At 46.3% G+C, this 27,636-nt stretch overlaps 1 protein-coding gene across 1 annotated transcript in view; it reads left to right on the top strand.

Moving 5' to 3' along the window:
• The window catches only part of LOC144610998 (ras-related protein Rab-8B), a 99,213-nt gene extending 72,994 nt beyond the window's left edge, over nucleotides 1–26,219 (top strand). Inside the window, exons 5-8 of the mRNA XM_078430082.1 lie at nucleotides 14,569–14,658; nucleotides 14,752–14,817; nucleotides 21,563–21,613; nucleotides 25,887–26,219. Coding sequence (XP_078286208.1) covers nucleotides 14,569–14,658; nucleotides 14,752–14,817; nucleotides 21,563–21,613; nucleotides 25,887–25,982 — 303 coding nt within the window. The 3' untranslated portion in view covers nucleotides 25,983–26,219. The remainder of the gene's footprint in view (nucleotides 1–14,568; nucleotides 14,659–14,751; nucleotides 14,818–21,562; nucleotides 21,614–25,886) is intronic.
• Nucleotides 26,220–27,636: the final 1,417 nt, after the last annotated feature.

Here is a 27,636-nt window from a genome sequence, read left to right as displayed (position 1 = left end):
CCTCCAATTTGCGCTGGGCCTCACTATGACAATGGAGGAGGTCCAGGACAGAAAGGTCAGATTGGGAGTGGGAGGGGGAGTTTGAAGTGCTGGGCCACCGGGAGATCAGGTTGGTTAAGGCGGGCTGAGCAAAGGTGTTGAGCGAAAGCCTGAAACAGAGATTGCATTGCCCTCCAGCTCTTATCAATGAGCTCATTTAACAATTCTGTCAAATTTGCTAAGCGCAATTTATCCTTGCATCTGTGCTGGCTGGCCTTAATCCAGTCCCTGATCAGTGGTGGAAAACATTCCCACTGGTTAAACCGAGTGGCCTGTAATTGCTGACCTCAAGAGTCAAGAGTGTTTCATTGTTCTATGTCCCAGATAGAACAATGAAATTCTTCCTTGCAACAGCACAACAGAATATGTAAACATGAGGAGGAACATCTTTCGAAGGTATTTATTCACAAAATGCTGGAGTAACTCAGCAGGTCAGGCAGCATCTCAGGAGAGAAGGAATGGGCGACGTTTCGGGTCTCGACCCGAAATGTCGCCCATTCCTTCTCTCCCGAGATGCTGTCTGACCTGCTGAGTTACTCCAGCATTTTGTGGATAAATACCTTCGATTTGTACCAGCATCTGCAGTTATTTTCTTACAGGAACGTCGTTAGTCAGAGGGTAGTTAATCTGTGGAACTCATTGCCACAGAGTGCTGTGGAGGCCAAATCCGTGGCATAGTGAGACAAATTCTTGATTGGAACGGGCGTCAGGGGTTATGGGGAGAAGGCAGGAAAATGGGATGAGGAGGCAGAGGTCAGCCATGATTGAATGGCGGAGTGGACTCGATGGGCCGAATGACCTAATTCTACTCCGTGAACTTGCGAACATAATACAATGTAATAAATGAGAAAAAAAAGTTCAGTGTGAGTACATTTCATTTGTATATCTTTTCATTCTTACTCATGTTTTTTGACAAGGGAGTAAACAGTAGATTCGCTGTAGTCCTCTGGCACATACCCCGTATGATTGCTATCAATATTTCTCCTGTACTTCCCTCAAAATCCTCTGCTTCCCGTATGATCCTGGAAATTATCAACTCCTCCAAGTTCAATGTTACTGATAGACATCTCCCACCCACTCCCCCCCCCCCCCCTCCCCATCTGTTTTTTCATATTTCTAATGTCTCAACTGTCTCCACCTTGACTATAACTTGTAAACATCCTCTTGCCTTGTGAAAACGTGGCAGGGGGAGGGAAGTTCATTTGCAGGACTATGAGAAAAGAACAGTGTAAAGCGTCTTTGAGTGTTTGAAAAGCGCTATATAAATGTAATGCATTATTATTATTATTATTATTATTAAACAGAACTATCAGCATTGCTGTGCAGAAAAACAGTATCAACTCGTTATTCCAGCTCCCCCACCCCCCCCCCAAAGAAACACACAATCAATCTGAAGAAGGATGCAGACTCAAAACATCACCTACCCATGCTCTCAGAGAAGCTGACTGACCCGCTGAGTTACTCCAGCACTTTGTCTTTTTTTGTACACCAGCATCTGCATGGTGACATCGCGCTAGAGCTACTGCCTCACAGCGCCAGAGACCCAGGTTCGTTCCTGACTACGGGTAACAATAGACAATAGGTGCAGGAGGAGGCCATTCAGCCCTTCGAGCCAGCACCACCATTCAATGTGATCATGGCTGATCATTCTCAATCAGTACCCTGTTCCTGCCTTCTCCCCATACCCCCTGACTCCGCTATCCTTAAGAGCTCTATCTAGCTCTCTCTTGAATACATTCAGAGAATTGGCCTCCACTGCCTTCTGAGGCAGTGAATTCCACAGATTTACAACTCTCTGACTGAAAAAGTTTTTCCTCATCTCCGTTCTAAATGGCCTACCCCTTATTCTTAAACTGTGGCCCCTGGTTCTGGACTCCCCCAACATCGGGAACATGTTTCCTGCCTCTAACGTGTCCAACCCCTTAATAATCTTATATGTTTCGATAAGATCCCCTCTCATCCTTCTAAATTCAAGTGTATACAAGCCTCGTCGCTCCAGTCTTTCAATATATGACAGTCCCGCCATTCCGGGAATTAACCTAGTAAACCTACGCTGCACGCCCTGTCTGTACTGAGTTTGTACGTTCTCCCCGTGACCTGCGTGGGTTTTCTCCGGGTGCTCCGGTTTCCCCCCACATTCCAAAAACGTACAGATTTGTATGCTAATTGGTTTGGTTAAATTGTCCCTAGCGTGTGTAGGATAGTGTTAGTGTACAGGGATCGCAGGTCGGCACAGACTCGGTGGGCCGAAGGACCTGTTTCCGCGCTGTATCTCTAAACTAAATTAAACCAGCATGAACTTGTTGGGCTGTTTATTGGTTATAATGATTCAGTTCGTAGTTCAGATGGTTCTGACTAGGTCTGCCATACAACCTTTAGACTAAAGGTGGACACAAAATGCTGGAGTAACTCAACGGGTCAGGCAGCATCTCGGGAGAGAAGGAATGGGCGACATTTCAGGTCGAGACCCTTGGTCCTCGCTTTTGCGGTTGCAGCTCCTAGACTGTGGAACAGCATCCCTCTCCCCATCAGAACTGCCCCCTCCATCGACTCCTTTAAGTCCAGGCTCAAAACCTATTTCTACTCCCTAGCGTTTGAGGCTCATTGAGGAGGCGCTGTGAACTGTTTGCGTGCTACTGTATGTTTCATTTTTTTCCTTAGTACCTAATCAGATGTACAGCACTTTGGTCAACGTGGGTTGTTTTTAAATGTGCTATACAAATAAAATTGACTTGACTTGACTTCTCTCCCGAGATGCCGCCTGACCCGCTGAGTTACTCCAGCATTTTGTGTCTACCTTCGATTTTAACCAGCATCTGCAGTTTTTTTCCTATACAACTTTTAGACCACTTTTTTAAATGAAAACCAGTATTGTTTTGATTAGTATTTTTCTTTGCTCCATGATTATTTGTTGGCATAGTTTGAATTTCATATTCTGAAAGATCAAAAAATAGTCTCACACATTGATAACTTGGGAAATGTGCCAACATCAGCTAAAATGTCATGTTTGGGCATCTTGCTAGAGGCAGGCCTATGACAAAGATGCTGACTGCAGAATAAACGAAACACTTGTCACGGTATTGGGATTTTTGCATCGTGACTTGGACACCTTTTTTTAACCAATATAGTTTTCCAGTTCATAGACACGAAATGATGGAATACGCATCTCTGGATAGAAGGAATGGGTGACGTGTCGGGTCAAGACCCTTCTTCAGACTATGAGTCAGGGCAGAGGGAGGCACAGAGATAAGGAAGTGTAAGGTGTGAAGACGAGACATCAAAGGAGATGTAGCTCAAGGAACATGTAGAATAGATCATAGTTCGCTAGGAAAAGGTGACAACGAAGCACACAGAGATAAAATGTAATCAGTCGGACTGGTCGGAGAACTAGGAAATGGGGGTGGAGAGAGAGAGGGAAAGCAAGGGTTACTTGAAGTTAGAGGAGTCAATATTCATACCGCTGGGGTGTAAGCTGCCTATAGATTTCCAGTGGGCCAGGTAACTTGTAGAAAGCACTTCTGAATCTATCTTTAGCATTACATAAATGTAGGGTTAGACAAATTGATGACAGAAAAAACTATCAGACTTGTTTGTAGAAACCATATACATGGGATCCATACACAAATAAAAACATTTCTTCCATTGAACGAGCCCAAAGACAAGCAGCTCGTTTTGTTCCCAATACCTTTGAGAGAGAAGCGAGTGTTACCAAACTTCTAAATTCATTGGGGTGGAACACTCTCCAAGACCAACCGTTTGACCTGTTTTTACAAAATGTTTAATGGTCAGCTCGACAAAGATGACCACATCTACACCTAACCCAAGCCTATCAGTAGTAGACGAGGGCATTCGATTAAATTTGAGATACCAGCTATCAAGACAGATGTGTATAGCAATTCATTCTTCCCTTGCACAATTAAAGCATGGAACAGACTTCACCCTGCCATAGTTATTCAACCAGACGCAACTACATTTAAGGCAGCTCTTCTTCTCCAAGAAGCCCTTCTTGCTTAAGTCCATACTCCGCCACCTCCAGTTTAAATTCCATTTGGAATATTTTGGAGGACCAAGAACCAAAACAAGGAACTGCAGATGCTGGTTTACTAAAATAAGAGACAAACCCAGCAGGTCAGGCAGCATCCCTAGAGATGATGGATAGGTGACGAATTGGGTAGGGTCCCTTCTTCAGCATGATTTTGGGGGAGGGAGGGGGGAGCTGGAAGCGAGGAGGGGCAGGACAAAGCCTGGCAGGTAAAGGGTGGATGCAGGTGAGGGGACTTTGTGTTAGACAGATGGTTTTGGCTCAAAACATCACCTACCCATGCTCTCAGAGAAGCTGACTGACCCGCTGAGTTACTCCAGCACTTTGTCTTTTTTTGTACACCAGCATCTGCATGGTGACATCGCGCTAGAGCTACTGCCTCACAGCGCCAGAGACCCAGGTTCGTTCCTGACTACGGGTAACAATAGACAATAGGTGCAGGAGGAGGCCATTCAGCCCTTCGAGCCAGCACCACCATTCAATGTGATCATGGCTGATCATTCTCAATCAGTACCCTGTTCCTGCCTTCTCCCCATACCCCCTGACTCCGCTATCCTTAAGAGCTCTATCTAGCTCTCTCTTGAATACATTCAGAGAATTGGCCTCCACTGCCTTCTGAGGCAGTGAATTCCACAGATTTACAACTCTCTGACTGAAAAAGTTTTTCCTCATCTCCGTTCTAAATGGCCTACCCCTTATTCTTAAACTGTGGCCCCTGGTTCTGGACTCCCCCAACATCGGGAACATGTTTCCTGCCTCTAACGTGTCCAACCCCTTAATAATCTTATATGTTTCGATAAGATCCCCTCTCATCCTTCTAAATTCAAGTGTATACAAGCCTCGTCGCTCCAGTCTTTCAATATATGACAGTCCCGCCATTCCGGGAATTAACCTAGTAAACCTACGCTGCACGCCCTGTCTGTACTGAGTTTGTACGTTCTCCCCGTGACCTGCGTGGGTTTTCTCCGGGTGCTCCGGTTTCCCCCCACATTCCAAAAACGTACAGATTTGTATGCTAATTGGTTTGGTTAAATTGTCCCTAGCGTGTGTAGGATAGTGTTAGTGTACAGGGATCGCAGGTCGGCACAGACTCGGTGGGCCGAAGGACCTGTTTCCGCGCTGTATCTCTAAACTAAATTAAACCAGCATGAACTTGTTGGGCTGTTTATTGGTTATAATGATTCAGTTCGTAGTTCAGATGGTTCTGACTAGGTCTGCCATACAACCTTTAGACTAAAGGTGGACACAAAATGCTGGAGTAACTCAACGGGTCAGGCAGCATCTCGGGAGAGAAGGAATGGGCGACATTTCAGGTCGAGACCCTTGGTCCTCGCTTTTGCGGTTGCAGCTCCTAGACTGTGGAACAGCATCCCTCTCCCCATCAGAACTGCCCCCTCCATCGACTCCTTTAAGTCCAGGCTCAAAACCTATTTCTACTCCCTAGCGTTTGAGGCTCATTGAGGAGGCGCTGTGAACTGTTTGCGTGCTACTGTATGTTTCATTTTTTTCCTTAGTACCTAATCAGATGTACAGCACTTTGGTCAACGTGGGTTGTTTTTAAATGTGCTATACAAATAAAATTGACTTGACTTGACTTCTCTCCCGAGATGCCGCCTGACCCGCTGAGTTACTCCAGCATTTTGTGTCTACCTTCGATTTTAACCAGCATCTGCAGTTTTTTTCCTATACAACTTTTAGACCACTTTTTTAAATGAAAACCAGTATTGTTTTGATTAGTATTTTTCTTTGCTCCATGATTATTTGTTGGCATAGTTTGAATTTCATATTCTGAAAGATCAAAAAATAGTCTCACACATTGATAACTTGGGAAATGTGCCAACATCAGCTAAAATGTCATGTTTGGGCATCTTGCTAGAGGCAGGCCTATGACAAAGATGCTGACTGCAGAATAAACGAAACACTTGTCACGGTATTGGGATTTTTGCATCGTGACTTGGACACCTTTTTTTAACCAATATAGTTTTCCAGTTCATAGACACGAAATGATGGAATACGCATCTCTGGATAGAAGGAATGGGTGACGTGTCGGGTCAAGACCCTTCTTCAGACTATGAGTCAGGGCAGAGGGAGGCACAGAGATAAGGAAGTGTAAGGTGTGAAGACGAGACATCAAAGGAGATGTAGCTCAAGGAACATGTAGAATAGATCATAGTTCGCTAGGAAAAGGTGACAACGAAGCACACAGAGATAAAATGTAATCAGTCGGACTGGTCGGAGAACTAGGAAATGGGGGTGGAGAGAGAGAGGGAAAGCAAGGGTTACTTGAAGTTAGAGGAGTCAATATTCATACCGCTGGGGTGTAAGCTGCCTATAGATTTCCAGTGGGCCAGGTAACTTGTAGAAAGCACTTCTGAATCTATCTTTAGCATTACATAAATGTAGGGTTAGACAAATTGATGACAGAAAAAACTATCAGACTTGTTTGTAGAAACCATATACATGGGATCCATACACAAATAAAAACATTTCTTCCATTGAACGAGCCCAAAGACAAGCAGCTCGTTTTGTTCCCAATACCTTTGAGAGAGAAGCGAGTGTTACCAAACTTCTAAATTCATTGGGGTGGAACACTCTCCAAGACCAACCGTTTGACCTGTTTTTACAAAATGTTTAATGGTCAGCTCGACAAAGATGACCACATCTACACCTAACCCAAGCCTATCAGTAGTAGACGAGGGCATTCGATTAAATTTGAGATACCAGCTATCAAGACAGATGTGTATAGCAATTCATTCTTCCCTTGCACAATTAAAGCATGGAACAGACTTCACCCTGCCATAGTTATTCAACCAGACGCAACTACATTTAAGGCAGCTCTTCTTCTCCAAGAAGCCCTTCTTGCTTAAGTCCATACTCCGCCACCTCCAGTTTAAATTCCATTTGGAATATTTTGGAGGACCAAGAACCAAAACAAGGAACTGCAGATGCTGGTTTACTAAAATAAGAGACAAACCCAGCAGGTCAGGCAGCATCCCTAGAGATGATGGATAGGTGACGAATTGGGTAGGGTCCCTTCTTCAGCATGATTTTGGGGGAGGGAGGGGGGAGCTGGAAGCGAGGAGGGGCAGGACAAAGCCTGGCAGGTAAAGGGTGGATGCAGGTGAGGGGACTTTGTGTTAGACAGATGGTTTTGGACTTGAGGTCAGAGATGAAATGACAACTTGTGAGACAATGGGATTGAAGAGACGACAATGGTGAAGCAAGAAGAAGGAATGTCAATGAAATGGGGGTAGGAGGGGAGAAACAAGGAACGACAGATGCTGGTTTACCAAAACAAAGACACAAACCCAGCGGGTCAGGCAGCATTCCAAGAGAACACGGATAATGATGTGGAGGCAGTGAAGGTCAATTCACTGGATGAATTTAAGAGAGAGTTAGATAGAGCTCTAGGGGCTAGTGGAATCAAGGGATATGGGGAGAAGGCAGGTACGGGCTACTGATTGTGGATGATCAGCCATGATCACAATGAATGGCAGTGCTTGCTTGAAGGGCCAAATGGCCTCCTCCTGCACCTATTTTCTATGTTTTGGGTCAGGACCCTTCTTTAGTCTGGCCATGTCTGACCTGCTCAGTTACTCTTGCATTTTGTATCATTTTTTGTTTGGGTTTTTGTGCACCTTGTTGTCACGCTTTCAAAACTCGGACCATTCAGCCTCTCAATAACTTTCTTTACGGACTCAAATCTTGCATGCACCAGCCAAATCAGGGTATATCACGACAGTGACCAGTTTGTGTGTCTCACAAATCCGTGCTGTGTTCTTGCCTATAGAATAGTGAATGTGTGAGCAATCTGGTTCAGTCCCACTCCCACACCTTTCTCAAGTCAAGTCAAGTCAATTTATTCACAAAATGCTGGAGTAACTCAGCAGGTCAGGCAGCATCTTGGGAGAGAAGGAATGGGTGACGTTTCGGGTCGAGACCCATCTTCAGACAAGTCAAGTCAAGTTTATTTGTCACATAAATATACAAGATGTGCAGTGAAATGAAAGTGGCAACGCCTGCGGATTGTGCTAAAACTACAAAACAGAATAGAAAAAAAAAAATGAACACAAAAAATAAATTAATACAGTAAACTAAATTAGTCCCTGGTGATATGAGAGTTAACAGTCCTGATGGCCTGTGGGAAGAAACTCCGTCTCGCAAGAGCTCTGCAACTTCTTTCCTTTCACATGCATATCCTGTTCCCTTTTTAACGCTGCAAATGATTCTGCCTCCAATACTACAGTAACAATGCATCATAGACCAAATAAAGGCAGTTTTTAAAATACCACATCCTTTTTACTGTTTCATTTGCCGTTCACCTTTAATCTGTGTCTTGTACTTTAATTTCTGCCAATGGGAAGAGTTTCTCTCTATCCACTTCACCAAACAAAATAACACTGGAAGAACTCAGTGGGTCAGATCCACTTGACACGATTGTAAATTGTCCATCGTGTTCTTGCTATTGAGGGCGTGCAGCGTAGGTTTACTAGGTTAATTCCCGGAATGGCGGGACTGTCATATGTTGAAAGACTGGAGCGACTAGGCATATACACTGGAATTTAGAAGGATGAGAGGGGATCTTATCGAAACGTATAAGATTATTAAGGGGTTGGACACGTTAGAGGCAGGAAACATGTTCCCAATGTTGGGGGAGTCCAGAACCAGGGGCCACAGTTTAAGAATAAGGGGTAAGCCATTTAGAACAGAGATGAGGAAAAACTTTTTCAGTCAGAGAGTTGTGAATCTGTGGAATTCTCTGCCTCAGAAGGCAGTGGAGACCAATTCTCTGAATACATTCAAGAGAGAGCTAGATAGAGCTCTTAAGGATAGCGGAGTCAGGGGGTATGGGGAGAAAGCAGGAACGGGGTACTGATTGAGAATGATCAGCCATGATCACATTGAATGACGGTGCTGGCTCGAAGGGCCGAATGGCCTCCTCCTGCACCTATTGTCTATTGTCATGTGTGGGATAGTGCTAGTGTGTGGGGATCGCTGGTCAGTGCGGACCTGGTTGACCAAAGGCCCTGTTTCCACGCTGTATCTTCAAACCAAACAAAATGGGAGTAAAGACAACCAAATATTGAGGAAGGGTCTCGACCCGAAACGGCACCCATTCCTTCTCTCTAGAGATGCTGCCTGTCCCGCGGAGTTACTTCAGCATTTTGTGTCTATCTTCAAATATCGAGAGGCTTGCTAGGGGCTGCTGATAGCCACCCCCACTGTGTGCTGCTGTGGGTGCTTGCCAGGATGGGGGAGGTGATGCAAAGATGTTACCCAAGCTGAGGGTAATGAACAAGTCCTGAGACCAAGCGCAGGCTCGGGGATCGTTTCGCTGAGCACCTCCGCTCAGTCCGCATAAACCTCCCTGATCTCCCGGTTACTCAACACTTTAATTCCCCTTCCCCCTCCCATTCCCACACTGACCTTTCAGTCCTGGGCCTCCACCATTGTCAGAGTGAGGCCCAGCACAAATTGGAGGAACAGCACCTCATTTTTCACTTGGGACAGCGGTATAAACATTGACTTCTCCAACTTCAAGTAACCCTTGCTTTCCCTCTCTCTCTCTCCACCCCTCCTCCTTTCCAGTTCTCCGACCAGTCTTACTGTCTCCGACTACATTTTATCTCTGTTTGCTTTGTTGTTACCTTCTCCCAGCCAACAATGATCTATTCTACATTTTCCTTGATCTCCATCCCCTTTGTCCTGGATTTGCACCTTACACTTCCTTATCTATGTATCTTCCTCTCCCCTGACATCAGTCCGAAGAAGGGTCCCGACCCGAAACGTCACCCATTCCTTCTCTCCAGAGATGCTGCCTGTCCTGCTGAGTTACTCCAGCATTTTGTGTCTATCACCAGTTAGTAGTTGATTGCTCTGATCTAATTTTTTTTCACAAAATGCTGGAGTAACTCAGCAGGTCAGGCAGCATCTCAGGAGAGAAGGAATGGGCGACGTTTCGGGTCGAGACCCTTCTTCAGACTGATGTCAGGGGGGCGGGACAAAGGAAGGATATAGATGGAGACAGGAAGATAGAGGGAGATCTGGGAAGGGAGAGGGGAAGAGAGGGACAGAGGAACTATCTAAAGTTGGAGAAGTCAATGTTCATACCACTGGGCTGCACTATTTCACTGGGTGAAATATGAGGTGCTGTTTCTCAAATTTCCGGTGGCCCTCACTATGGCACTGGAGGAGGCCCATGACAGAAAGGTCAGACTGGGAGTGGAAGGGGGAGTTGAAGTGCTCGGCCACCGGGAGTTGCTGGTGGCTGAGCACTTCAACTTTGTCCTTTGTCCCGCCCCCCTGACATCAGTCTGAAGAAGGGTCTCGACCCGAAACGTCGCCCATTCCTTCTCTCCTGAGATGCTGCCTGACCAGCTGAGTTACTCCAGCATTTTGTGAATAAATTGGGTGTAGGATAGTGTTAATGTACGGGGATCGCTGGGCGGCACGGACTTGGAGGGCCGAAAAGGCCTGTTTCCGGCTGTATATATATGATATGATATGAAATACCTTCGATTTGTATCAGCATCTGCAGTTATTTTCTTATAATTTTTGTTTCAGATAAATTAAATTCAGTCTTTAGAGTTTTAAACAGAGCAGAGGCATTTATTCTGGAGTCGCTCATTGCAATCTGCACCAAGTGGTTTTTACTGTTGGTTTTCTGTCCACATTTTGAATATCAGAGTTCAATGGGTCACAAAGAAGTATTTATACTATGCATTGGCTAACATCTCTGTTACCAACAACAAAACAAAGGGACACATTCACGAAAAAAAAAGCTTTTTATTTGCTCACTGTTCTTGCCCAGAGTTGGAAGAGAGATTCCAATTTAAATAACAATATGGATTATAAGTAGGAAAAAAACTGCAGATGCTGGTGTAAATCAAAGGTAGACACAAAATGCTGGAGTAACTCAGCGGGCCAGGCAGCATCCCAGGAGAGAAGGAATGGATGGATTTTCGGGTCTCGACCCGACACGTCACCCATTCCTTCTCTCCAGAGATGCTGCCTGGCGCACAGAGAGTTGTAAATCTGTGGAATTCTCTGCCTCAGAAGGCAGTGGAGGCCAGTTCTCTGAATGCATTCAAGAGAGTGCCGGATAGAGCTCTTAAGGATAGCGGAGTCAGGGGGTATGGAGAGAAGACAGGAACGGGGTACTGATTGAGAATGATCAGCCATGATCACATTAAATGGCGGTGCTGGCTCGAAGGACCGAATGGCCTACTCCTGCACCTATTGTCTATTGTCTAGGTCCATCACAGCACACACCACAAGACTGACAAACAGCTTCTACCCTAAGGCCATCACCACACTGAACTCTGCACTGAAAGCACACCCCCCATTGACAAGATCGTAGAGGTTTTGTTTAGACCTATGTATGGGTGGGAGTAGCTAGGGCCACCTAGTCTGAAGAAGGGTCTCGACCCAAAACGTCACCCATTCCTTCTCACCAGAGATGCTGCCTGACCCGCTGAGTTACTCCAGCATTTTGCGATACCCCCCATTGACAATATTTATACTGTACAATACTGATAGTATTGTGCAATGCCGCTCTGTGCAATGCTGATATATTCATTTATAATATTTATTTTTATAATACAATTCTGTGCAATATCTTATATTCTGATAAGGGTGCATACATAGGCATACGTAGGGGGGATCTTATAGAAACTTACAAAATTCTTAAGGGGTTGGACAGGCTAGATGCAGGAAGATTGTTCCCGATGTTGGGGAAGTCCAGAACAAGGGGTCACAGTTTAAGGATAAGGGGGAAGTCTTTTAGGACCGAGATGAGAAAGTTTTTTTTCACACAGAGAGTGGTGAATCTGTGGAATTCTCTGCCACAGAAGGTAGTTGAGGCCAGTTCATTGGCTATATTTAAGAGGGAGTTAGATGTGGCCCTTGTGGCTAAAGGGATCAGGGGGTATGGAGAGGAGGCAGGTACAGGATACTGAGTTGGATGATCAGCCATGATCATATTGAATGGCGGTGCAGGCTCGAAGGGCCGAATGGCCTACTCCTGCACATATTTTCTATGTTTCTATAATGTGTATGCGTGTGTGAATCTGTGTGTGTGTGTGCGAGTGTGCGTGCGTGTCACAGTGTGTGCACGTGAGTATATGAATAGTTTTTATTTTTCTCACTCTGACTGTTATTTTATTGTTATTTTTTACCGTGTACATTTGAGCTCTGCTCAGGCAGTGTGCGCCGGAGTTTCGTTGTTAAGCAACACTGCAGTGACAATGAGGAAACTTGATTCAAGTCAGAACATTATTCCCAGGGTGGAAATGGCGAAGACTAGAGGGCATAGCTTTCAGGCGAGAGGGCCAAGGTTGAAAGGAGATGCCCTTGGCAAGTTTATTACACAGTGGGTGGTGGGTGCCTGGGGCATGTTGCCAGGGTTCGAGGCAGATGGTTACATTTAAGAGACTTTTGGTTAGGCACATGGAAATGCAGGGGGTTGCGGTGATACGGATCATGTGCAGGCAGATGAGACTAGTTTAAGAGCAGGAATTAGTTTATTCGGCACCGATACTGTGGGCCAATAGGCCTGTTCCTGTGCCGTTGTTTTCTAAGTAGGAGGGAACAGCAGATGCTGGTTTAAACCGAAGATAGACACGAAATGCTGGAGGAACTCAGCGGGACAGGCAGCATCTTTGGAGAGAAGGAATGGGTGACGTTTCGGGTTGAGGCCCTTCTTCAGACTGATGTCAGGGGAGGGGATAAGAGAAGGAATGGGTGACGTTTCGGGTCGAGACCCTTCTTCAGACTGATGTCAGGGGAGGGGGTAAGAGAAGGAATGGGTGACGTTTCGGGTCGAGACCCTTCTTCAGACTGATGTCAGGGGAGGGGGCGGGTCCCGCCCCCTCCCCTGACATCAGTCTGAAGAAGGGTCTCGACCCGAAACGTCACCCATTCCTTCTCTCCAAAGAAGCTGCCTGAGTTACTCCAGCATTTTGTGTCTAACTATTATTTTCTACGTTCTGTGTTCTGTGGAAGTCCGAGGTGTCACAGACCTCATTTCACAGGTCATTGCTGCTTCATTGAAAATTGCCTTCTGCGGCCATCACTACGGTTTGTATCGGTGTGCTGAGCCATTTCTTTTGCTGGGTTTTTGTGGGGCGCCGATCAAGGGTATTTTATTGTCACGTGTCCCAGATAGAACCATGAAATTCTCACTTGCAGCAGCACAACAGAATATGTAAACATGGTGCACTGTCAACAATATAATAAACAAGAAAAAAAATCCAGTGTGTATATATACACATGCACGCGCGCACACAGAAGCACGTACCTATACACACGCGCGCACACAGAAGCACGTACCTATACACACGCGCGCACACAGAAGCACGTACCTATACACACGCGCGCACACAGAAGCACGTACCTATACACACGCGTGCACGCAGAAGCGCTCGTACATATACACACGCGTGCACACAGAAGCGCTCGTACATATACACAGGCACACACGCAAAACAATAATAGCACAATGATAACAATACAGCAATGGTTTCAATTTGAAAGTATTTATTCACAAAATGCTGGAGTAACTCAGCAGGTCAGGCAGCATCTCGGGAGAGAAGGAATGGGTGACGTTTCGGGTCGAGACCCTTCTTCAGACAGGGTGTGAATAAATACCTTCCATTTGTACCAGCATCTGCAGTTATTTTCTTATGCTTTCAAGTCATTGTATTCCGAGATGGAAAGCTGAACAATAAGGTTGCTAAAATATACTCTTATTCAGGTATAATAATAATAATAATAATACATTTTATTTATATAGCGCTTTTCATATACTCAAAGACGCTTTACAGAGATTTTGAGAACATAGGGAAATTAATAAATAGATAAATAAGTAAATAAATAAATGAACAGAGAAAGGAGACAGTAGGTGAGGTGACCTTCAGTGGTTGAAGGCAGTACTGAACAGGTATGAATCCCAAAAGGTTTGAAATGGATGCAGTTAATTTATTCAGTCCCAACAAACAATCATTTATGTAGGGGGGAAAAAATGCAGATGCTGGTTTAAATCGAAGGTTGACACAAAATGCTGGAGTAACTCGGCTGGTCAGGCAGCAATAGACAATAGACAATAGACAATAGGTGCAGGAGGAGGCCATTCAGCCCTTCGAGCCAGCACCGCCATTCAATGCGATCATGGCTGATCACTCTCAATCAGTACCCCGTTCCTGCCTTCTCCCCATACCCCCTCACTCCGCTATCCTTAAGAGCTCTCTCTATCCATCTCTCTCTTGAAAGCATCCAACGAACTGGCCTCCACTGCCTTCTGAGGCAGAGAATTCCACACCTTCACCACTCTCTGACTGAAAAAGTTCATCCTCATCTCCGTTCTAAATAGCCTACTCAAAATGACTCAAAATGCTGGAGAAACTCAGCGGGTCAGGCAGCATGACACGAAATGCTGGAGTAACTCGGCGGGATACAAAATGCTGGAGTAATTGATCTTTATTTTCCAGCATGCGTCTTCAGATGTGGAAAGGATGATCCTGGGAAACAAGTGTGACATGAATGAGAAAAGGCAGGTGTCTAAAGAGCGAGGGGAGAAGGTAAGGCAGCAAAAATGGTTCCCTTTTTTTAAGACTAATTGTTCAGGTGTATTTTTCTTTTGACTAATGCTTATTGTTACTTTTTCCCAATAGTTAGCGATAGATTATGGGATTAAGTTCCTGGAAACCAGTGCGAAATCCAGCATAAACGTTGAAGAGGTAAGAAACCAGGGGAAATTTGTGCACACTGATTTAATGTACAAGTAAATGTATTTGTTTATTGTGTAGCCTGAACTTGCTAACCACTGTGTAGGGAAAACAAATTGCAAACTTATGTCTATCTTGGTAACCACTGAGTGGGTACACATCTTCTCCCCAGGATAGCAATGTCAAGTACTAGGAGTGTATGAAGGAACTGCAGATGATGCTGGTTTAAACCGAAGATAGACACAAAAAGCTGGAGTGACTCAGTGGGACAGACAGCATCTCTGGAGAGAAGGAATGGGTGACTCGAAACATCACCGATTCCTTTTCTCCAGAGATTCTGCCTGAGCTGCTGAGTTACTCCAGCTTTTTGTGCCTATCTTTATGCATTAGAGGGCTTAGCTTTAATATCAGGGGGGCAAGATTAAAGCCAATGTTTAATTTAGCATCCTATTTGGCATGGGCATGATGGACCTGTTTCTGTGTTGCACTGTTCTACGTTCCAATTTAGATTGAAAATGAGTTTGTTACAAAAATTCTGAAATTAGAACAAATATTTATGGACACTATGATGTCCTCCTCTTTCTCTGTCTGAAAACCTCACCGTCTCGAGTAGTTTTGATGAAAGATCAGCATGAACTGCTCATTATTTCTGCCTGGACAGGCAGCATCTGCAGGTGGTGAAACAATGAAGCAGTTCATGCTGATCTTTCATCCGAAAAATTAGAGCCGGTGACGTTTTCAGATAGAGAAAGGGATAGGAAAGGAAAGGACTTCATAGTGTCTGCACCAAGGTAGGAGACAGTGAATGACAAATAGAAGAGGTATCATTGAAGTGGACAAGTTATTGAGTATTGGGTGAACTCCTTTGAAATATAGGGCAGATAAGTAAGCAGCAGATGGATGTAATGGAACATTGGTTGATTTACCAAACTGCTTACCTGAGGCAGCTGGGCAAATTCATATTCACTTGTGGAGTCGGGGACATTTGTGCAATGACTGCGGAGGTTTGTGTTCGTCTGAAAACTTGTTGGTTATTTCAACAATTTCTTTCGGGAGAAATCTGGCTATGTGTGATGTTATGACTCCATTTTTTTGTCAACCTCCAGTTCTATATATGCGCCATGAGACGATGATAGCATCATGATTATGATACAGCGTTGGGGACCATGAGACACAAATATCTTTAGAAACGTAGAAACACAGAACATAGGTGCAGGAGGAGGCCATTCGGCCCTTTGAGCCAGCAACGCCATCCATTGTGATCATGGCTGATCATCCACAATCAGTAGCTCGTGCCTGCCTTCTCCCTATATCCCTAGCTCCTAGAGCTCTATCTAACTCTCTTTTAAATTCATCCAGTGAATTGGCCTCCACTGCCCTCTGTGGCAGAGAATTCCACAAATTCACAACTCTCTGGATGAAAAAGTTCCTTTTCACCTCAGTTTTAAATGGCCTCCCCTTTATTCTAAGACTGTGGCCCCTGGTTCTGGACTCCCCCAACATTGTCAATAGTCAAGTTTATTTGTCACATACACATAAATGTGCAATGAAGTGAAAGATTACCCACAGTCCAACAATAAGAGCAATAAAAATAAGCAATAACACCACACACAATCATAAACCAACACCAAATAGAAAGAAACAAAAAGAAACATCCATCTCAGTGAGTCTCCTCCAGTCACCTCCTCACTGTGATGGAAGGCCAGAATGTCTTTCCTCTTCCCCTGCCGTCTTCTCCCGCGGTCAGGCTGTTGAAGTTGCCACGTTCCAGGCCGTGCCGGACGGTGAAAGATCCGCAGCGGGCCGACCCAAGCACGGGCGAAGATGCTGCCGCTGCCGGAGCTCCCGATGTCGGCCCCCACCCAGGGGGCTGCAAGCTTCCGACGTCCACGCAGCCGGAGCCTCCACAGGCGAGTCCCAGCTGGAGGCCGCCAGCTCCAGGTCCATGGCCGATGGTAGGCCGCAGCGGGAACGGAGACACGGCCCAGAAGGTCGCGTCTCCGCTGGGAAGAGACAGTTTTACATTTACAGTTCCCGTCCCCCCCATAGTACACAACACCAAAAAACCACATCACATTACACTACAATCAAGACAAAAAAACAACATAAAAACACAAAGACAGATGGACTGCAGGTATGCCGCAGCTGCTACGGCTAGCTTCCAGTCCTTTCATAATTTTATATGTCTCTAAGATCCCTTCTATATTGGGGATCCGCTTTATTGAGGATAAAATGCATGTAGCTATCTGTGATTAGCTGAGTTCCTCAAACAGTTTGCTTTTGACTGAAGCTAGCAGTTGCTGGTTCATTCATGTATTTGAGGACAGATATCCTTCTTGAATCTGGTTTTGTCCTTGTGACTCAAGACCCACAGCAGTATGCTTGACTGTTAACTGAGCCTGAAATAGCCCAGCAATTGAGGTTCAGATTAATGGCTAGTCTTGCCAATAACAGGGAGACATGGTGGCACAGCAGTAGAGTTGCTGCCTTACAGCACCAGAGACCCGGGTTCCATCCTGACTACGGGTGCTGTCTGTACGGAGTTTGTACCTTGCTGAAGTTTAGAAGGTTGAGGGGGAACCTCATTGAAACTTACAGAATAATGAAAGGCATAGACAGAGTGGATGTGGAGAGGATATTTCCATTGGTGGGAGAGTCCAGGACCAGAGGTCACAGCCTCAGAATTGAAGGGCGCTCTTTTAGAAAGGAGGCGAGGAGGAATGGTCAATTGTATTTGTCACATACACATAAATGTGCAGTGAAATGAAAGATTACCCACAGTCCAACAACAAGAGCAATAAAAATAAGCAATAACACACACAATCACAAACCAACACCAAACAAAAAGAAACATCCATCACAGTGAGTCTCCTCCAGTCACCTCCTCACTGTGATGGAAGGCCAGGATGTCTTTTCTCTTCCCCTGCTGTCTTCTCCCGTGGTCAGGCTGTTGTAGTTGCCACGTTCCATGCCGCGCCAGACGGTGAAAGGTCCGCAGCGGGCCGACTTTCTTTAATCGGAGACAATAGACAATAGGTGCAGGAGTAGGCCATTCGGCCCTTCGAGCCAGCACCGCCATTCAATGTGATCATGGCTGATCATTCTCAATCAGTACCCCGTTCCTGATTTCTCCCCATACCCCCTGACTCCACTATCCTTAAGAGCTCTATCTAGCTCTCTCTTGAATGTATTCAGAGAATTGGCCTTCACTGCCCTCCGAGGCAGAGAATTCCACAGATTCACAACTCTCTGACTAAAAAAGTTTTTCCTCATCTCTGTTCTAAATGGCCTACCCCTTATTCTTAAACTGTGGCCCCTGGTTCTGGACTCCCCCAACATTGGGAACATGTTTCCTGCCTCTAACATGTCCATCCCCTTAATAATCTTATACGTTTCAATAAGATCCCCTCTCATCCTTCTAAATTCCAGTGTATACAAACCTAGTCGCTCTAGTCTTTCAACATATGGCAGTCCCGCCATTCCGGGAATTAACCTAGTAAACCTACGCTGCACACCCTCAATAGCAAGAATATCCTTCCTCAAATTTGGAGACCAAAACTGCACATAGTACTCCAGGTGCGGTCTCACTAGGGCCCTGTACAACTGCAGAAGGACCTCTTTGCTCCAATACTCAACTCCTTTTGTTATGAATGCCAACATTCCATTGGCTTTCTTCACTGCCTGCTGTACCTGCATGCTTCCTTTCAGTGACTGATGCACTAAGACACCCAGATCACGTTGTACGTCCCCTTTTCCTAACTTGACACCATTCAAATAATAATCTGCCTTCCTATTCTTACCACCAAAGTGGATAACCTCACACTTATCCACATTAAACTGCATCTGCCATGCATCCGCCCACTCACACAACCTGTCCAAGTCACCCTGCAACCTCATAGCATCTTCCTCACAGTTCACACTGCCACCTAGCTTTGTATCATCAGCAAATTTGCTAATGGTACTTTTAATCCCTTCATCCAAGTCATTGATGTATATTGTAAATAGCTGCGGTCCCAACACCGAGCCTTGCGGTACCCCACTAGTCACTGCCTGCCATTCTGAAAGGGACCCATTTATCCCCACTCTTTGCTTTCTGTCTGTCAACCAACTTTCTATCCATGTCAGTACCCTACCTCCAATACCATGTGCTCTAATTTTGCCCACCAATCTCCTATGTGGGAGAGTAGTTCATCTGCGAAACTCATTGCCACAGAGGTCTGTGGGGGCCAAGTCAGTGGATATTTTTAAGGCAGAGATAGACAAATTCTTGCCTTATGGGGAGAAGGCAGGAAAATGGGATTAGGAGGCAGAAATCGGCCAGGATTGAATGGCGTAGTGGACTCGATAGGCGGAATGGCCTAATTCTACTCCTATAACTTGAGCTTGTGACTGCACCTGAGGTTGGGGTCGAACGAGGTTCTCCGGGGCTATGAGGCAGCTGTGTCACTATGCCACCCAACATAAATTATATGCAGCACATTTTAAATTAATCGTCTTTGAGAACATTAAAAAATATTTTTTTGCTCCAGTTTAAGTGTCTATAGCTGCAAGTTTAGTTTCTATAACTGTCAGGTAGGAAATCTAATCTGGAACAGAGTACTCATCGTGAAAGATGATGGTAGACACAAAGTGCTGGAGTAACTCAGCGGGTCAGGCAGCCTCTCTGGAGAGAAGGGATGGGTGACGTTGATGGAATCACACTTCAGCTCCGGGTTGTATACAAGTAAAATTTGCAACCCTCAGTTTGAAATATAGCTGTACCCAATGACCTCTGAAAACCAAAATGACACACAAGCAAAATATGGTGGAAGTTGAAAATGTGAAATGGAAACAAAATGTTGGCTGTACTTTGCAGATCAGAAAGCCTTTGAAAAGACACCACCTAGTGTTTCAGGTCAGTTGCCTTGCATCAGAACAACTGGGGAAAAGTTGGCAAATACTACGTGTAGGAAGGAACTGCAGGTTTAATGGTTGCTGCTTTAAACCGAAGATAGACACAGAGATGGAGTACCTCTGTGGGTCAGGCAGGCAGCATCAATGTCTATCAACCTTAAATATTGTGCAGGAAAATAACTGCAGATGCCGGTACAAATCGAAGGTATCACAAAATGCTGGAGTAACTCAGCGGGTCAGGCAGCACCTCAGGAGCGAAGGAATGGGTGACATTTCAGGTCGAGACCCATTTTCAGACTGATGCAGAAGGGTCTCGACCCGAAACGTCATTCCTTCTCTCCAGAGATGCTGCCTGACCCGCTGAGTTACTCCAGCATTTTGTGATATATTCAACCTTAAATGCGGCATGGTGGCACAGCGGTAGAGTTGCTGCCTTACAGCGAATGCAGCGCCGGAGACTCAGGTTCGATCCTGACTACGGGTGCTGTCTGTACGGAGTTTGTACGTTCTCCCCGTGACCTGCGTGGGCTTTCTCCGAGATCTTCGGTTTCCTCCCACACTCCAAAGACGTACAGGTTTGTAGGTTAATTGACTTGGTAAATGTAAAAATAGTCCCTAGTGTGTGTAGGATAGTGTTAATGTGCGGGGATCGCTGGGCGGCGCGGACTCGGTGGGCCGTAGGGCCTGTTTCTGCGCTGTATCTCTAAATCTAAAAATCTAAAAATATTAGCTCTTGATTAGTACAGGTGTCAGGAGTTATGGGGAGAAGGCAGGAGAATGGAGTTGAGAGGGAAAGATAGATCAGCCATGATTAACATAGAAAATAGGTGCAGGAGGAGGCCATTTGGCCCTTCAAGCCAGCACCGCCATTCATTGTGGTCATGGCTGATCATGTACAATCAGTAACCTGTGCCTGCCTTCTCCCCATATCCCTTGATTCCACTAGCCCCTAGAGCTCTTTTAAATTCATTCAGTGATTTGGCCTCCACTGCCCTCTGTGGCAGAGAATTCCACAAATTCACAACTCTCTGGGTGAAAAAGTTTCTTCTTGCCTCAGTTTTAAATGGCCTCCCCTTTATTCTTAGATCCTTGAATGGGGGATTCTTTGAATGGCGGAGTAGACTTGATGGGCCGAATGGCCTAATTCTGTTCCTATCACTTATGAACACTTATTCTTCATACTAGTGTGTGTGACTTGATTTTTTTTTTTAAATCAAGATTATTCTCATCTTTTGTTTTTCTTCGGAAATGCCAACGTTTGGAATCTTTGGGTAAAATTGGTTGGGATTCTGGAAGGTGAAAGCCTTCAGTGTTTTCAGCTTTGTGCTTGCATATAAAAGTGATTTCTCTCACAAAATGCTGGAGTAACTCAGCAGGTCAGGCAGCATCTCGGGAGAGAAGGAATGGGTGACGTTTCGGGTCGAGACCCTTCTTCAGACTGAAGAAGGGTCTCGACCCGAAACGTCACCCATTCCTTCTCTCCCGAGATGCTGCATGACCTGCTGAGTTACTCCAGCATTTTGTGAATAAATACCTTCCATTTGTACCAGCATCTGCAGTTATTTTCTTATATATAGTGATTTCTCTAAATGACTTGCACGTTAGAGTGGAGTGTTCCCGTCAAGACGTTTCAGGAAGTGATGCTGTCAAAGGGAACAGTGCACACATGAAGTTGACCACCGATGAAACTGTGCGTGATATTTGTGCTTGTGTGCAGGCAGGCAACCTTGCAGAGGTTGCATTGCAATCTTTAATCAGTCAGGAAGCTGTATCTATTTTGGAGTTGGGGTTCATACTAAAAGTGGCTCCATTTCAAAACGCACAGGTGCATGATAACCACAGTCGCTTGTTTCTTTTGTTGCAGGCATTTATCACACTTGCACGAGATATCATGACAAAGCTCAACAGGAAAATGGTACGTAAATGTTTCTGGGGGTGTAAGATGCTCTTGTAGAAATGTGGTGCTCAGCCATCTTCTCTCCTGAGATGCTGCCTGACCTGCTGAGTTACTCCAGCACCTTCGATTTGTACCAGCATCTGCAGTTATTGTCTTAAGAAATGCTGAGAGGTGTTTCTTCTGGGAGTGCTTGACAAGCTTAACGGCCCCTTCTACCTACTCTTCCTGACTGCCCATAAGGTCATAGAAACAGAGAAACATTGAAAATAGGTGCAGGAGGAGGCCATTTGGCCCTTTGAGCCAGTACCGCCATTCATTGTGATCATGGCTGATCATCCACAATCAGTAGGCCGTGCCTGCCTTCTCCCCATATCCCTTGATTCCACTAGCCCCTAGAGCTCTATCTAACTCTCCTTTAAATTCATCCAGTGAATATCCTCCACTGCCCTCTGTGGCAGAGAATTCCACAAATTCACAACTCTCTGGGTGAAAAAGTATTTTCTCATCTCAGTTTTAAATGGCCTACCCCTTATTCTTAGACTGTGGCCCCTGGTTCTGGACTCCCCCAACATTGGGAACATTTTTCCTGCATCTGGCTTGTATCTGCATCTGCATCTCCTTTTATAATTTAATACTTTTCTATAAGATCCCCTCTCATCCTTCTAAATTCCATTCTTTCCAATCTTTCCCCATATGACAGTCCCGCCATCCCGGGGATTAACCTCGTGAACCTACGTTGCACTGCCTCAATAGCAAGGATGTCCTTTCTCAAATTAGTCATAAGTGATAGGAGCAGAATTAGGCCATTCGGTCCATCCGTTCAATCAAGGCTGATCCAACTCTCCCTACTAACCCCATTCTCCTGCCTTCTCCCCACAACCCCTGACACCCGCACTAATCAAGAATCTATCTCTGCTGTAAAAAATATCCATTGGCTTGGCCTCCACAGCCTTCTGTGACATTGAATTCCATAGTTCCACCACCCTCTGACTAAATAATTCTTCCTCATCTCCTTCCTAAAGGTACCCCCTTTAATTTTTTTAGATTTAGAGATACAGCACGGAAACAGGCCCTTCGGCCCACCGAGTCCGCGCCGCCCAGCGATCCCCACACATTAACACTATCCTAGACACACTAGGGACAATTTTTTACATATTACCCAGTCAATTAACCTACAAACCTGCACGTCTTTGGAGTGTGGGAGGAAACCGAAGATCTCAGAGAAAACCCACGCAGGTCACGGGGAGAACGTACAAACTCCGTACAGACGGCGCCCGTAGTCGGGATCGAACCTGAGTCTCCGGCGCTGCATTCGCTGTAAGGCAGCAACTCTACCGCTGTGCCACCGTGCCGCCTTCTGAGGCTATGACCTGTCGTTCTAGACTCTCCCACTTGTGGAAACATCCTCTCCACATCCACTCTATCCAAGCCTTTCACTATTCTGTACGTTTCAATGAGGTCCCCCCTCATTCTTCTAAACTCCAGCGAGTGCAGGCCCAGTGCCCACAAACGGTCACCGTACGTATGTTAACCCACTCATTCCTGGGATCTTTCTCTGCTGTAACATGGCAGCGTGAGACTTTCAGGCCTTCATACTCCAGTGCTGGGTGACACCAAAGGAAACAATCATGGCATTGTGGATTGTATAGAACAGGCTTCTACCTTTTTACTGTTGTGTACCAGAAAAGCAACTCACAAACTGTGAAAGCTCAGGTAAAGTATGGGTAGGGTTGCCAACTGTCCCGCATTATCCGGGACATCCCGTATTTTGGGCTCAATTAGTCTGTCCCAACAAGGGACTGCCCTTGTCACGCACGTATTGGGCCCGCTCCACCAATGGCGGCCGCTGTCGGCCGGGACAATAGACAATAGGTGCAGGAGGAGGCCATTCGGCCCTTCGAGCCAGCACCGCCATTCAATGTGATCATGGCTGATCATTCTCAATCAGTACCCCGTTCCTGCCTTCTCCCCATACCCCCTGACAGTGTAGGCTAACAGAGTGTGTTCGCTTAATGGAGGTTGTGTAGCAACCCATCTCCTGGCCCGGGCGGCCGCCATTGGTGGAGCAGAAGCACGTGGCCGCTGGCTGGGTGAGGTCACATGGGGCGGTGACGTCACCTTGTCCTGTATTTTGGAGTGAGATAGTTGGCAACCGTAAGTACTGGTGGTGCTAGGATGAATCCTTGCACTATTGTTTATGCAGGGTAGCCACACAGGGCAGGATCCCTCCCTTCATCTAATGCCATGTAGCCGTGTTCAACAGTCCCACTCGCGTGTAGTGAGCTACGAGGAAATGTCAGACTGGTAAATCTCATTCGTGAGTTGGCATCATGCCAAGCTCTTAATAGAGAAGTGTTCTCAATGTTGAGATCATTAAGAGTCCTAGTCATACTATCCCACCATTTAAGAAACAGTCAGACAGGTACAAAGGATAGGACAGGTTTGGAGGGATATGGACCAAGTGCGGGCAGGTAGGATTAGTGTAGCTAGCCGAAAGTTGGGCCGAACATACAAACTCCATGCAAACAGCACCAGTAGTCAGAATCTAGCCCGGGTCTCTGGCGCTGTAAGGCAGCAACTCTACCACTGCGCCACCATGCTGCCTTTCAAAGTTATTCAACTCTGGTTTAAATTAGACTGCCATTTACAAATATCCTTGTGCATGCTAGAGAAAACAATGTGGGCAAAGCTTTGTTGGAATTGTGCTTCATCAGAAATCCTATAATTAAACTTAAACGCTGCAGTAATCCAACTTGTACTAAGTAGATTTTGTGCTTCCCGGAAAAAGGATCGTCTGATGTTTGAATGGTTGCCTGTGGATTTGCCAAGTGGGGGGCAAGGCCACTGATCCCTCACCCTGTTGCATTGTAAACCATTTGACAACTTTTCAGGAAAATCTCTGTAATGGACTTGTGCATTTGTGATTCCCAAAATCATTTGTTTAGAGTTGTATAGAGTGAAACAGTGTGGAAACAGGCCCTTCGGCCCAACTTGCCCACACCGGCCAACATGTCCCAGCTACACTAGTCCCACCTGCCTGCGCTTGGTCCATATCCCTCCAAACCTGTCCTATCCATGTACCTGTCTAACTGTTTCTTACATGTTGGGATAGTCCCAGCCTCAACTACCTCCTCTGGCAGCTCGTTCCATACACCCACCGCCCTTTGTGTGAAAAAGTTACCCCTCAGATTCCTATTAAATCTTGTCCCCTTCACTTTAAACCTATGTCCTCTGGTCCTCGATTCCCCTACTCTGGGCAGGAGATTCTGTGCATCTACCCGATCTGTTCCTCTCATAATTTTATAAACCTCTAGAAGATTTTTAGATTTAGAGATACAACGCGGAAACAGGCCCTTCGGCCCACCGAGTCCGCGCCGCCCAGCGATCCCCGCACATTAACACTATCCTACACCCACTAGGGACAATTTTTACATTTACCCAGTCAATTAACCTACAAACCTGTACGTCTTTGGAGTGTGGGAGGAAACCGAAGATCTCGGAGAAAACCCACGCAAGTCACGGGGAGAACGTACAAACTCCGTACAGACGGCGCCCGTAGTCAGGATCGAACCTGCGTCTCCGGCGCTGCATTCGCTGTAAGGCAGCAACTCTACCACTGCGCCACCGTGCCATCACCCCTCATCCTCCTGCGCTCCAAGGAATAGAGTCCCAGCCTAAACCTATTCTGTACGTGTAGCTCAGACCCTCTAGTCCTGGCAACATCCTCGTAAACCTCTAGTCCTGGCAACATCCTGGTTTCATTTTCTTCAATTGCCCATTCGTTCCACCCTGCACCAACGGAACAATGGGCAAGAGAGTAAATCTGGTTGGCAATCATTTCTTAATCTAAGTGACTGAAATGTCACAGGGATGGCCTTGAGAAGGTTCAGGGTTTTGGGATATGCAGCAGCAGTGTGATAAGACAAATTAAGGGCACAGCGGTAGAGTTGCTGCTTTGCATCGCCAGAGACTGGGTTCAATCCTGACCACGGGTGCTGTCTGTACGGAGTTTGTACGTTCTCCCCGTGACCGCGTGGGTTTTCTCCGGGTGCTCCAGTTTCTTCTCACCCTCCAAAAACGTGCAGGTTTGTAGGTCAATTGTCTTTGGTAAGTTATAAAATTGTCGCCGGTGTGTGGGACAGTGTTAGTGTACGGGGCGATCGCTGGGTGGCGCGGACTTGATGGGCAGAAGGGCCTGTTTCCCCGCTGCATCTTTAACGTCTTCAAATCTTATGAATGCTGTTTACCAGTCTGTCTTTGGACGTTTGTAACAATACATTTCTGTTTCTAGAATGAAAACAGCTCTCCTGGAGGCGGGGGACAGGTTAAAATCACCGCCAAGAACCAATCAAAGAAAAGCAGCTTCTTCCGCTGTTCGCTGCTTTGATGGACTTAAAATGACAGACTGCAGCATCCTTAGGGCAACCTTCTTTGCTTTCCCGAAAGCACATTGTTGATCAGCCTCGAAAATAATTCCACCTGCTGCTGCTGCTGCTGCCGAGAGCTCGCTGTTTGCAGATTGCCTGTTGGTCTTCCTAGAGAGAGAGAGAGAGAGAGAGAGAGAGAGAGAGAGAGAGAGAGAGAGGTGGGCAGATACACAAGTGCCATCCCCAGCCCACCCCCTCGCTTCGCTCTTCCCCCCCCCCCCCCCCCCCCTGCGTACCCGCCCAAGCCCAGTTGGCTCATGTTGACCATTGTGACAGAAAATGGAGATACAGGACTATGCTGTGTGGACTTGTTTAATCTGGACTGCCGACTGGAGAACCATTGTCAGTGTTGGGAACCAAGCATACAGTATAAATGCCAAAATCACCTTTGATGCCAGCAGACCCCTTGCAAGTTGTGTGTGTGTTCCCGTTCCCAAATATTGTAGCCTTCTGTCCTCTTGCCTTTCTCTCCGCTCTCCTCTTTAAAAAGCAACTACATCTGGGTCTCATTTTCTTCTATTTCAATTTGGTTGTGCAGATTGGCGTAGCCAGGTTAACGTGAATGTTGAAACCAGTAGCCCCTGGACACATTGAGCTTCTCTGACTGCTGTTTTGTTTGGCCGAGTGCCCTGAACTAAAAGCACGAAGATGACCTCTATCGCGATGTTTGTCCAGTGATCCTTCCTTGCGATTGATTGCATCGGCCAGTCTAGACTTGGGGCGTGAGTTAGACGCGCATTGTTTGCAGCACTGGGACTTGTTGATGTTGTGTCGAGATGGAAAAATCAGATGTGGACCCGACTGTTGACTGGTGCCACATGCCTCTCCCTTTTAACTGGGAGCATTAGTGAGAGAATGTGGAGCTGAGGCAGTCTCGGCTAAGCTGTGACGCTCTCTGTTAGGATCAAGGTTACTCAATACCCATGGGCCACGTGCCAGCAACAAATTAGTACCTTGAGAGGCAGAGTGATGAAAGAGCTGGTGGTAGAGAACACAGGTGGACAAAGCACTCAGAATAGGCGACTGGATTGTAAAGGGTGTGGATAGACGGAGGAGGCGGTGCAGCGGTAGAGTTACTGCCTCACGGCGCCAGAGACCCGGGTTCCATCCTGACTACGGGTGCTGTCCGTACGCAATTTGTACATTCTCCCCGTGACCTGCGTGGGATTTCTCCGATTTCCTCCCACGCTCAAAAGATGTGTAGGTTGATTGGCTTGGTTTAATTGTAAATTGTCCCTAGTGCGTGCAGGATAGTGTAAGTGTGCGGGGATCGCTGGTCGGCGCGGACCCGGTGGGCCGAATGGCCTGTTTCCGTGCTGTATCTCTCAACTAAACTAAAGGATGCCCATTATTTGGAAGCCGGTAAGATCAGTGCAAGCGATGAATGGCCATGTCTGGGTGTTGACTGAATGGAAGTGGTCTCTGGTGTTGCCTGACTGCCCTGCTCCCTCGTTGAAACCCCACCTGAGAGCCAGTACCTTCTCTGATGACACCATCTAACCACGTACACCTTTCCCCTGCGTGCTGTTGAGCCCCACCCTCGCACTGATGTAGGTCCTGATGTATGTTCCAGTTCCCCTCCTCTCTCCTTTCAGTCTGAAGAAGGGTTCTGAC

Source organism: Rhinoraja longicauda, chromosome 38, assembly GCF_053455715.1.
Source record: "Rhinoraja longicauda isolate Sanriku21f chromosome 38, sRhiLon1.1, whole genome shotgun sequence".
In the NCBI taxonomy this organism is placed as follows: Eukaryota; Metazoa; Chordata; class Chondrichthyes; order Rajiformes; family Arhynchobatidae; genus Rhinoraja; species Rhinoraja longicauda.
Note: the sequence above shows the minus strand (reverse complement) of the source record. Positions and strands in the feature narration are given on the sequence as shown.